General features: G+C 38.8%; 1 protein-coding gene across 6 annotated transcripts in view; it reads right to left on the bottom strand.

Annotated features, from left to right (window-relative positions):
- Pibf1 (progesterone immunomodulatory binding factor 1) overlaps window positions 1–13,231 on the bottom strand; it is a 166,810-nt gene that overhangs the window by 72,997 nt on the left and 80,582 nt on the right. For all 6 annotated transcript variants that reach the window (XM_027394008.2, XM_027394010.2, XM_027394009.2 and 3 more), the window contains exon 11: window positions 1,281–1,446. In XM_027394008.2, coding sequence (XP_027249809.1) covers window positions 1,281–1,446 — 166 coding nt within the window. The remainder of the gene's footprint in view (window positions 1–1,280; window positions 1,447–13,231) is intronic.

Below are 13,231 nucleotides of genomic sequence, written 5' to 3'. Positions count from 1 at the left end.
TTTTTTTAAACTTGAAAAAATTTAGATTTTATTTTTATGCACGTCTATGCCAGTGGAGGCCAGAAGAGGGCATGAGATCTCCTGGAACTGTACTTACAGATGGTTGTAAGCCACCATGTGGATGCTGGGACTAGAACTTGGGTCCTCTGAAAGCAGCCAGTATGGTTACCTATTGAGCAATCTATCTCTTCAGGCCCCAGGAAAGGCTTTTCATTGACTAATTTTCAGTTTCATTATCATCCATTTTGTATTGACCTATAAATGTATGTTTCCATAACATTTATACACAGAGAAAAACTAGAAATGTAAAATGCTTAGGTTTAGCTGGCATTCAAATATCATCTATTTTAAAATATAATAAATATTTCCTTTCATTTCTTTAGAAAATTCTTTAAAAATATCGAATATTCCCTATCTATTCTTTGACTTGTATCAAGAGAATTACTTTGTTGGGCTAAAAATATGCTGAAAGTTGGGCCAGTGGGATAGCCCTGCTTCCCAAGTTCCATACTGTGAAAGGAAAGAACTCACTAAGTTGTCTTGACTTCCAAATGCCCTGCCATGCCCATAAGCATGCACACACATACACACACACAAAAGTAAGCAAGTGTCTAATCTTAAATGCTACAATATAAGGAAGAGTTTTCTTGGTGAAAACTGGAAAACAACTCTACCTTTCAGAAGGACTGTGTTTTGTCTTATATACACCATTATAGCTCCGCTGTTTTCTTCATAGCAGCTTCATTTTTCTTACATGAGGATTCCCAGTAATCCAATGCTTCTTTTGTTTTCTCAAGACAGAGTTTCTCTGTATAAAAGCCCTAGCTCTAGCTGTCCTGAAACTTGTTCTGTAGACCAGACTGGCCTCAGACTCAAAGAGATCCACCTGCCTCTGCTTCCTGAGTGCTGAGATTAAAGGCATGCACCACCGCTGCCAGGTTGGTTGTCAATATTAATGAAACCTTTTCTAAATATTTTTGAAAAACAATTTTAGCAATTTTTGGCGCATGTATTTCTGCTACCTGTGTATCTTTTCATTCTTGTTTTTGAAACGGTCTTATTACACAGCTCTGGTTGGTTATGTGGGCCTCAGCTTGTCACCTGTGTCAGCCTCCGCTGGGCTGGGGTTCCAGGTGCGATCAACTACTCCTGGCTTTATTTCCTTATTTTCTTGTGAGTATAAGGTAGAACCCTCTAGGAAGAATGAGGCTCTATGAAAACCTCACACTTAGGAAGCTTACACTCTGTGCTTACAGCAAGGGAAAATAACATAAAGGTACCTCCAGTTTCTTCTGATACTTTTCACACTCCAACTGGCACTGTGCGAGATTTCTTGCAGTTTCCTCTTGCAGGAGTTGAACACGTTCACTTTCAAAGGACTTCAGCTTACTCTGGTGCAGAAATTCAGACACTTTGCTTTCTGTACTAAGCTGGAGCTCCCTGTACCTGAAAGAGGAGGAGGTGATGGGCCTCAGCGCAGGCAGAAGGCTTTCGGGAAGCACAAGCCTCACGCCTCCTTTCCTACGCCACCAGGGTTCATTATACAACTAACAATGCACCTTCATTCAGAGAAGCTTTTGTAATTTAGCTAGGCATGTGCATGGGAATACATACTAAAGTAGCTACTTCATTATTCTAAGAAAATTATGTGCCAATTATCAAATGGTATATTTAATAACTGTAGCAAAAATATTTCTAATTAACATACAAATCACAAAATATTCCATATTGATCATGTTCTAAGAGAAAGCAGACACATTGTATTTCTTCTACAGGTCCCCTATGAATCCAGAAAAATGTTATGTTATAAAAATTTATTTATTCAAATTTTAGTTACTAACTGTAACAGATAATGGGACTTCACTAGACAAAAGGTTTTTTTTTTTTTTTCTTTAAGGAACTTATAATTTTCTGGGCAAGATAGGAAAATAAACATGAAAATCCAAGAGTGGTAAATGATTCAGTATGATAGTCTCCAGGTTTGATGGGAACACATAGAAAAGAAACCACTCTGTGTATGTGTGTGTGTAAAATCTAAGAACATGGGCTTTAATGTACATGCTAAAGGCCACTTCACTCACGGCACACCTGTCTTTGGCAATAGTGTCTCACATGCAGGCTAGAGAAAGTTCCAGGCAGTGCATGTAAGATACCTTGTAATAGCAAGGCTTTAAGAAAAAGTTAGCTTTTACATTGTTTTGGAAAGCACTAACATTATATATTTAAAAAGTGCTTACAATGTCATTAAGAATAGTTCTATGGGTTTGAGTCTGCATAAGCACAAGGACTTGAATTCACATCCCTAGCATCCACAAAGCCATGACAGCCCACATTCATAATCTCAGCACCGGGCAGACAGTGACATGGAGATATCTGCTACTCAGTGCAGCTAGATTAGTTCCACGTTCAATGAGACCCTGCTTCAAAAAATAAGATCAAAGCCGGGCGTTGGTGGTGCACGCCTTTAATCCCAGCACTTGGGAGACAGAGGCAGGCGGATCTCTGTGAGTTCGAGACCAGCCTGGTCTACCAGAGCTAGTTCCAGGACAGCTTCCAAAGCCACAGAGAAACCCTGTCTCGAAAAACAAAAACAAAAACAAACAAACAAACAAAAGATCAAGAACAACTGAAGACGACATATGACATTGGCCTCTGGGCTCCACACCCATAGACAAGTGTACATTGTGCCCCCAGTACATATGTACACAAACATAAACCTTTTATATGGTTAAATTATAACCATATCAATTCAAATTATGTTGAAATATAATTCATAAACCACAAAGCTTATCACATTAAGTAGGAACAATTCAAAAGTAGTAATTTCACAAAGTTATGCACTACTGCTATCTGACACAACAATTTTTGTGTGTACACGTGTGTGCACATGTATATGAAGGTCAAAGGTAATCCAGAGGTGTCATTCCTTGGGAACTGTCCATCTTATGTCATGAGACCAGGTCTCTCCTTGAGCCTGCTCACTGACCAGGCTGGGTTGGCTCCACATTCTAGAGTCTTGAGTCGTCCCCAGTGCTGGGAATGACAAGCACATCTCTCTCCATGCCTGGCTTCTTGGTATGCATCTTTTTGAGTCATTTTCTACCTATTCTTTTTCTGGCCTTGACAACTATTATTTTTGTTTGTTTTCCGAGAAAAGGTTTCTCTACATAGTAATCCTGGCTGTCCTGGAACTTGCTCTGTTGACCAGGCTGGCCTCGAACTCACTGGGTGCTGGAATTAAAGGCATGCACCACCACTGTCTAGCTCTTTTGTTTTTCATTAATGGATTTACTTATCTGCATGCCTCAAATGGATTCATATACTTAGTGACGTTTGATGTTTTCAACATTCCTTCATACTGTAGCATGAATTGATACTTATTTCTTCTCCTGGCTGAATAACATGCCACTCTGTGGATATACCATATTTGTTTATCCATTAACAAGTTGATGAGCATTTCAGCTGTTTCTGCTTTTGGGCTATTATGAGTAATGCCACTGTAAACAACTGTACTCGAGGTTTTATAAACACGCTTTCATTTTCCGTAGTCAAAAGGAAACCCTATTAACTATTGGAGGAATTGTCCAACTATTTTCCAATAAAGTTGTGGCATTTTACATCCCATCAGCAACAAAGTGTGACAGTTCCTCCACATTTCTTTTAACCCTTATCAATTAGTTGCTTTATTACAACTATTCTAACGGGTGTGGAGTGATATACATTTATCATGCTCAAAAATTAATTCAGTATTTTACTGTAATGAAATCTCTCTTTACTCTTTAGGTCAGGTTGTATTGTAGATTTAAATGCAAAAAACACATGAATTCATCAGGCATGATGTCACAAACCTGTAATCCCACACTGGAGAGGTGGAAGCATGAGGATAGGGAATTGAAGGTCATCCTCTCCTACACAGCAAGTTCAAGGCTAACCTAACATTTTTTGAGAATGTCTCAAAAAATCAAATTCACATCAGACAACTCCAAATCAAAGACATAATGTCAATACTTTTTCTGAATGCTAAACTGTAGGGCATATTTAAACTATGTAACTAAAGTAGATTTGGATTAATAATTGAGAATGTGGTCCTGACCTTTTAGGTAATTTGCTTTGGAAAGATTAATCTGAAAAGTTTGCCTTTTATAGGTTTAGAACACTTCAGGTGTTTTTGATACCAATGGCAACTCCAAACAGGTGATTAGACTAGCTCTTAGCACCACTTGCTCTTATTCACTCCTTGGTACCTGAAAGTTTAATTCAGCACTCATGTTCATTCCCTATATTAAAACACAAAGCAGTAGACACATTCAGACACTTAGAATATAGTTAACTCCAACAGAAAACAATGTCTCCTAGAAAGAAATCTGGGTCTAGTAATGGGACATCTCTAAAACCAAATGATAATTCTCAACACTGATTTATTTTCATGTTCTTTAACCAGGAAAACAACTTGCCTTCAGCCATTATGTCTTTGTAATAGTCTTGATTATTTTAATTTGCTAAATTGAACTGCGAAACGCTGAACAAACATAATAGCCACAAAAGCAGGTCTAACTGTGAGGAACTGATGATGCCAAGAAAGAGCTCAGCCTGCAGTTTCAGGTACCTCCCACTGAACTTGTTTTGCTCACATAACCTGTTGCATTCTCCACTGCTGACTCACACCGCTCATCTCATCCTCTAAATCTGCACACTTACTTGAACCAAGTCAGTATTGTCCACACAAAAACTTCATGTTTGACAGTCACTTCAGCAGAGTAACCTTGGGAGGTCAAGTTTCCTATGACAATGAATCAGAATCTCTATCTGTCTTCGCAGCCATCTTGTCCTGGGCCTGTTCTCTGGAGACATTTGTCCTTAATGCTGTATTTGTAACCAGCTCTAGTTTTCCTGAGAGCCACGTAGACATTAAAGTACTTTAAAACAAGAACAGAAAGTTCTAGAATGAGCTGGCTAAAGAAATATTCACTGCAACAGAAATTTAAGATCAAAGCAAGAAGTGAAAATCTGCTATTACACAGGAAGTTCAAGCAAGTTAAACCTCAAGGAATCTTCCAAGTTGGGACTGGGGGAGAGCCCTGTCGGTAGTGTTTGCAAGCATGAGGAGCAGAGTTGCATTCCTCGAATCCACGAATCCACGTTAAACAGAGCAGGGTGGGTAGCCTACGCTCACACTCCCAGTTCTGGAGGGGCAGAGACAGGCAGATCCCTGTGGCCCACAGAACACTGGAACACCAACACTTGAATTTGTCCCTTGTGCCGGCATACCAGTGTGCACACAAGCACACACACATGCGGGGGTGGGGTGGGGGTGCTAGCAACAAGGTCAGGTGACATTTATTTTCAGACCTTTGGACGTTTTTTCTTTTTATGTCTCTCCCACCCCAGCTCTTTGAGACAGGATCTTCTTTTAGGTCAGGCTGGCCCTGGGGCTCACTTTGTAGGACACACATGTCCTTGCCCTGCTGTTACTCCTGCTGTGTTCTACCTCCCCGTGCTGGGACTGTAGGGTGTACCACTGTACCAGGAACCCGAGACTTCTGCTCCTTCTCCTCCAGCACGGCCCTCCTGGCTCCTCCTTCCCTTCCTATTGGCAACTGAACACAGACTCAGGTGCTCTGCTCCCCCATTATGAAGCCTCCTTCCCCCATTATGAAACTTTTATTCCATCTCAGTTCTTCATTCAAATGAGAGATAACTGCTTTCTAAATTTGGTCTACAAAATATTTATGGCTTCTTCTACATTAAAATTAGACATTTATTCGGAACACAACTACCTAATCTCATTTTGTAGACAAGCAGTGTACAGCAAAGTGCCCAAAATGTATTATATTTAGTGGTAATGTCCATGCAATCACCAGAACCAGGAAATGATCGGCATATTAGGGAATTTACCAGCTGGTCCTGTTTAGAAGTAGGACAATGAAATGGTTGAGGCAGAGCACTTGTCTGTATACAGCAGGAAAACTGAGTATAGAAAAAGGGAGGATGGATGCTCCTGACTCTGGGCAGGAGGTTAAGCACAGTGGCAGCATGAGGGCAGGCGGGCAGGTTCTCAGGAGCTGCAGGAAAAGCACCCACAGACCAGGGAAGGCTGCTGCATCCAGTCCTTTAAGTTGGGCTAGTACCAAGTATCCTATGGCCTCCCAGTCTGGGATGGGACTGGGGCATCCTTACTGTAGGACATTTTAGTACTAATTCTACAAGTGACTGGGGCAAAGGCTTCTGGGAAATGTTGTGCACTTGAAGGCAATGCTTCAGGCACAGACATGTCCCTGGACCCCCAGACTTTGGTGCGTTTGGCTGTAGGAAACGGGAGCCGACAAGGGCAGAAGCTATCAGATCTAATCAGATGAAAATTACATCTCGCTCATAGGATGATTGCAGCTCAGATTTCCGTTTATTTCCCTCTCCGCTGTGCAAGTAATTTATCAATTTTTTTAATTCTGTAAGTAATTAAACCAATTCCTAGGATAAAAGCTTCCAACACCACAGCCATCTCTACCACTACTTTCAACTCCATTTCTCCTTGTAGACACAACCAGTTACCAGTTTTCTTGGTCAACTTCGAAAGCATGTCCCCCCACCCCCACCTTCCAGGAGCATGCCTGCGCCATGTATAGAAGAACAGACTCCAGTCTCTTTGCTAATCAGGTGGCATCATACCACATTACTCTTGATCGACAGCCCCTTTCTTCCCTTTACATTCTCTGACCGCTTTATGTGTGTAGCGCATTCCTTTTATTATTTGGTTCACATTAGTTAACAGTGTGATCAGTCACGATTAATTCCATCTCATTTACTAATTCTAAGCTGAGAAACATTTAGACGGTGCTTGGCCGTGCTGTTGAGTATTCGCACTGCTCCAAAGAACATCCTAGTAACTGCCTGCTATGCACAAGTGAATGTTTCCATCACCAAGCAGCATTGTTGGACCACATATTTAAAACCTTGCTAGACTAGCCAGGCATGGTGCAGGTCACCTTTATCCCAGCACTTGGGAGGTAGAGACAGGAGGCTCTCTGAGTTTGAGGCCACCCTGCTCCACAGTACAAGTTCCAAGACAGAGCTACACAGAGAAATCCTATCTTGAAAACAAATGAACAAACATCCCTGCCCCAACAAAACAACCCAAGCAATCAAACAATAACCCCTCTTTGGTATACTGTCCAATTTTATTCCTTTAATAGCTATATCAATTTAAGATGACACTGGAAGTATATTATGGTTTTCTCATATATTCACAAATATTTTCATTACCTAGATAATAGTTACTATGTATATTTTATGAATTAAACCTTCAAATAGCACTTGCTAGCTTTCTCTTTGATGTGATTTACAAAAATATTCTTATCTGTTGAGGATATCACTTAGTAGTGGAGGACTTGCCTAGTGTTTGTTCAATCCTCAGGAACACACACACACACACACACACACACACACACACACACACACACACACACACACACACACACACACAAAAAAAACCACTCACACTCACACACCCCATGCTGTAATTATTTATGGCAGTAAGCTGTCTTATAAATAAATAAAAAAAAAACTTTCCATGTTATTAAGTCCTATTATTAATGTTATTTCATCTGTGTCATGACTTTCTACTCAATTCCTCTACCATTAGACATTTAGTCCCCCTATTTCTTGCCTAATCTCCCCACCAAACAGTCCCAGTTTATTTGCTTAATATTATGAGCTTTGTTCTGAATCACATTTGAATTTCTAAAAGCAAAATACATGTTTTAAGGAGTCAGGCTGGAGCCAGGCATTGGTGGCGCATGCCTTTAATCCCAGCACTCAGGAGGCAGAGGCAGAGGCAGGCGGATCTCTGTGAGTTCGAGGCCAGCCTGGTCTCCAGAGCGAGTGCCAGGATAGGCACCAAAACTACAGAGAAACCCTGCCTCAGAAAACCAAAAAAAAAAAAAAAAAAAGAAGGAGTCAGGCTGCTCCAAAGACCCCACTGAGCCATACCAGCAGGGTTTATAGTTTCTGGGCCATCAATGTTCTCACTTTGGTAGGGAATATTCTTGTTTCCCCAATGCTCTGATCTACTTCTTTTCAAAGGAGACGACAGATTCATCATCTTCACACATATTTAGATACTAGCCACGGATGTTGCTTTCTTCACAAGAATTTATGAGAAAGATGTACATATACTAAGGAAATATAGTGACTGTAAGGCGATAACTTGGAAAAGGAGAGGAGAGGGAAAGTTTTACTTTGCATGATTTGACTTAGAAGTACACTAATAACTCAAAATTTTGATATGGCAAATTTAAAGAAATAAAAACTAAGTACTTTTTATTTAAACATTTTTTTGTTTATACTCCACACAATAAAGTATTAGTTGATTTAAAATATTTTTATAAAAATTTAATATTAAAATAGTTTTTTTTTGTTTGTTTTTTTGTTTTTTTGAGACAGGGTTTCTGTGTGTAGCTTTGGAGCCTATCCTGGCACTCATTCTGGAGACCAGGCCGGCCTCGAACTCACAGAGATCTGCCTGCCTCTGCCTCCCGAGTCCTGGGATTAAAGGCCTGCGCCACCAACGCCCGGCAAAATAGTTACTTTCTTAAATTATAACAATTTACATATTACTTGGCAAGAAAGATTTCCTGTTGTTCAGATTCTATACTAACTTAGCATATTTCATATGTAATTTGAATTTTAGAGTGTCAGGGAGCAAGTCGAAGGCTTCATAAGCACATGCCGTACCACTTAACTGTATCCCAGTCCTCAACTAGGTACACCATGTTCTCAACTGGGACTTTTTTGTGCTCCAATTAAGAATTACCTTTATAACTAGCAAGAGAAGTACTAAGGCAAGTGTCACCCATGTGGAAATGGTCAATGTAGAAAACTGAAGAATAATTTTTATGTATCCGAAACCAGTCATGGAGGTGCACACCTGTAATCAGCACACTTAGCAGGCAGAGGCAGGAGGGTCAAGGGGGGAGGACCATCTTCAGCTATACAGTGACTTTAAGTCAGCCTGGGCTATTTGAGATACTGTCTCAAAAAATATCCCAAGCCAAAACAAAAGAATGATTACTATTACTAGAGATTCATTTCATATCGATAAAACAGAAAATGCTATGTATTTTTTTTTCCATACATACCCAGAAACCAAATCAAAATCCTTTTAAATGAAAAGTGGGAGAGCAATTACAGGAGCTTAAATATATCCACATAGAGTTACACACACAGCACTGGTCACTTCTGCACCGTGGAATTTTCCAAATGGAAGAGCAATCAGGTAAGGAAAACTGGGAAAACTCCCATCACTGTGGCAACAATGATTACCATAGGGCATGAGAAAAGAATTTAAAAGGCAGTTGGATATTTGTGCAAGTGTTTCTGTCATTTGGATTTCTTCAACCAGTTTGCTTCTCAGCTGTAATATTACATCTGTCATTTTTGGCTTACAAGCTAATTCTTAAATGAATGTGAGAGATGTTTTTTTGTGGCGTAAAAAAACGCAGAGTATGTTTAACAACTGTACCAAGGATTTATGAGAATTTCAAGCATGCATTTAAAGTAATTCAATGCATCTATCATATCATGATCAAATAAAATTGTCATTAATAAAATAAACACTATGTAGTTATATTTGGCAACTTTAATGCAAAAAGTAGGTTTTCCAGGTATGTACTCAACTGATAAAAATAAAAGTACTTAACTGAAGAAATACAAGAAAGGAATGCTGCCTCAGAATAAACTGGAGTATGCAGGACACCAACTTTTAGGGTAAAACATTTCATAATAGTGTTTGAATGGTGCTGCTTTCTGTTTTGTCGTTTCGGGAAACATGACAACACTTAAAATTCAGTTTCAACTGTCCTGTGAGCCAAGAGTAGTTATTGTATTTGTGCTTCACTGCACTCAAAACTCCATCCCAAGCTCCTTTCACTGTTTGTGTGTACTGGGCTACACCAAGAAAAAGAATGAGATACATGACCTGCACCTAACAACATCCTTAGACGAAGCACCTTTTGTTGCTCGTGGCAGCACACGCCCAGGATCCCAGCTATCCCGCTACTCAGGAAGCAGGAGGACTACAGACTTGAAGTCAGCATGCAACCTGGGTGAAACCCTTCTCATCAAAGCAAAACACAGCAGGTGGGAGTATAGCTTCTGGTTGCTGCTTGCCAACCACAGACCATATACAGTGCTGTGTCTCAGGTTCAGTCCCAGTGGCCCTCCCAAGGGAAGATCTTGGGGTTGCTTTGGTGACAAACAGCATGAAGCAGTAATAGTAGCAGGATGAAGGCAAATCACAGAATACAAGGTATTGTAAGATTTAAAAGGGAGGAAAGACGTCACCGATGCATTGATTTCTGGAGAAAAGACATACCCTATAAATCTTAACTTGCAAGAAAAGGCTCAGAATTGCAGGAGAACACTCTTCAATGGAGGATTTAGAAATGGGTTTTCAAACCTCTTAGGTTTGGTAACCTGATCATTCCTAAGATTTCTTTCCAAATGGAAACGATGACTTCTGAGCTTGGTTTTATCTAGCCTAGCCTAGCCTGGGAAGACCACCTGAACTATCTGTAGAATTCTAAGAATTTCAAATATCACACTCTGCCTTAGGCCAAATGAATCAAGATCTCCAGGGACAAAAAAAGAATTACTTGAGTTGGGGGCAACTAACAAGCCATGGTGTCTTGTATGATGAAAACATTTGTTTTCTTGAGTACACAGTTCTTGTCTTGCTCATATTTGGATTCTTAGCATATAATATATTAATGGGTATACTTGAAATTCATAATGAATCCTTACTGAAAGAACAGTGATTGCTAAATAAGTTAATAGCAGGCTACAAAACAAAACCTCAGAAGCTGATCTGATAAAGGACAACCAGTTTTCTTTTCCGTAAGATGACAAAGCTGGTGAGTTAAGATGCTTATGTCCAGGGTTAGGTGTCAGTGTAAGATAAAAAAAAATTGTAGAGAATGAAGAAAAGAGAAATCAAAAATGATTACAGGTTAGGTATGACTGAGCTATTTTTCAGAGATTAAAGTTTCTAAAAATGGACAGTTTGGATAATGATAATGGTGGTAGAAAGAGACATGACAACATTCTATAAACATTTAAAAAGCAAACAAAAAGGAACAAACAATGTAATATGATAGACTCTAAGTTCTGTAATGTGTTAAAATTACTATAAAATTTAGACAATTTTAGGAACCTAAGTTGCCAACTCACAAGAACATAATGAACTCTATCATGAGGACAAACAACAACAAGAAAACAGGAGTGAAGGAGAAGAAAAAATCAGTGATGAGAAAAGTTGAATTACTTTGGTAGGTCACATTCCTCATCCCCACTTTTTGTATTAGAATTAATAGACTAGGCAACTATTTCTCAGTGACTTTGTAGAGTGTTACCCTGTGACATTTAAACAAAGAGACAGTAGATATACCATGCCAGCTAGGCATTCAAGTGAACACATATGTTCTGACCATTTATTTTTTCCACCTGTTTATCAAATGTTTGTAACATTCCAGAAAATATTTATGTTCCTAGTATCTAATCATCTATTTATGGCTATAGGCACTTGAGAATGAAAATGAAGTACCTAATATAATCACATGAACTAAAAATTTGGAATTAAAAGTAAACATTTAAAGCAACCTATACATCATTATGTAGAAGAAATAACTTTGCAAGTATTTGGCGGTGGGGGGTAGGGGGTGTCTCTTTCTTTAAATAGAGTCTCACAAACTTCCTATGTAGCCAAGGATCACCTTGAATTCCTGATCCCCATGCCACCATCCCCCAAGTAGTAGGAATACAGGTCTGTACCCATCTTCCTCCATATGCTTTTCCCGTTTCCAGGCTTTCCTTTGCTCTTTAGGATGGAGGGAAGTTGGTATATTAACCACTGTTACTTTCTTTCACATGCTACTGTAATCATAACTCAGGTTATATTACAACATGTAACTATACATACACATAACATATAACAAAATCAAATGGATTCCCAGTCTGTACTTGAGCAGAAGAAAAGGCCTTCCTTAGAACACCCCTTCAAAAGTGCATGCCACTTCTTTTCCATGTTCTTTTCATCCTTCCCACAGAGTATTCGTTTACTCACTATTTCTAAAGGGAAAATATGGGACAGGCACAGCTGATTGCAAACATGTAGACACTGTTCACTTACAAACCAAGGCAATGGTAAAAATGGAAATGAAGAATATACTGTTTATTCAATACCAAATGGTCACCCCTGAAAACATACATACAAGTAACACTGTAATACTGAGCAGGTTCTATTTATATACTTAGGAATATATATGTATTTATTTATGTACATATATATGTATATGCCAACAATTAATGAAAAAGAGGCCATGAATTTGAAAGAGAGAAAGAAGGGTATATGGGACTTTTTGAAGGGAGGAAAGGGGAAAGAATGTAATTATAATCTCAAAAAAAAAGGTGAAAAATGGAAACAAAGGCATGTAATACACATCTGATACTTATGTCCAAAATAAATCTTGCAACTGCACTGAAAATACGTTTTGAAGGTTATTCTTATCAAGACACCTTAGCAGTTACAGTTTAGAATTCATAAACATACTAGAAAGGAAATGGACTCAAATGGCTACTGGTTAATAAATATGGCAATCCAATCAGAGCACCAGCTAGAGACTGAAACAAATATGAAGAGCAGTGAGACTTGCCCATTTTAAGAAACCATTAGACAATTTAAACCTCCTCATGCCATCTTTTAGGTTGATGAGATTGAGGTACTGCTTTATGTCACATGATTTTAAATATTTATATGTTACTATATACTTAGTGCAAGAACACTAAGAGCTGGACTGTATGAATCTACTACATGTACGACAGTCTATCTTTATAAAGTGAGAATGATAACAGAAATAATATTGCTAGGTTGTAAGATTAAATGAGTTAATATTAGCAAAATGCTTAAAAAGGGTAAAAAATATTGGACATTCAAATTTGCTAAGATCTTTTATAAGAAAAATCTCTCATGGAAAAAAGGCAACTTTATATGTTTTCTCTGGCCACATAATTCTAAGTTTTAGTTTGGTCAACATGTTTCATTCCATCTATTTCTTTAGGAGCCCTATGATGTCTAATTACTTATAGAACTTTAGAAGCACAGAGTTTGGTTTTTCTTCTAGCCAGTGATGCAACATCTTCTCCTCAATGAGAAATAGAGCTCCATGCTAAGTCATAGTTT

The sequence above is a fragment of the Cricetulus griseus genome (genome assembly GCF_003668045.3).
Source record: "Cricetulus griseus strain 17A/GY chromosome 1 unlocalized genomic scaffold, alternate assembly CriGri-PICRH-1.0 chr1_1, whole genome shotgun sequence".
Lineage (NCBI taxonomy): Eukaryota > Metazoa > Chordata > Mammalia > Rodentia > Cricetidae > Cricetulus > Cricetulus griseus.
The sequence above is the reverse complement of the archived record's forward strand: the minus strand, read 5'-3'. Positions and strand labels throughout refer to the sequence as shown.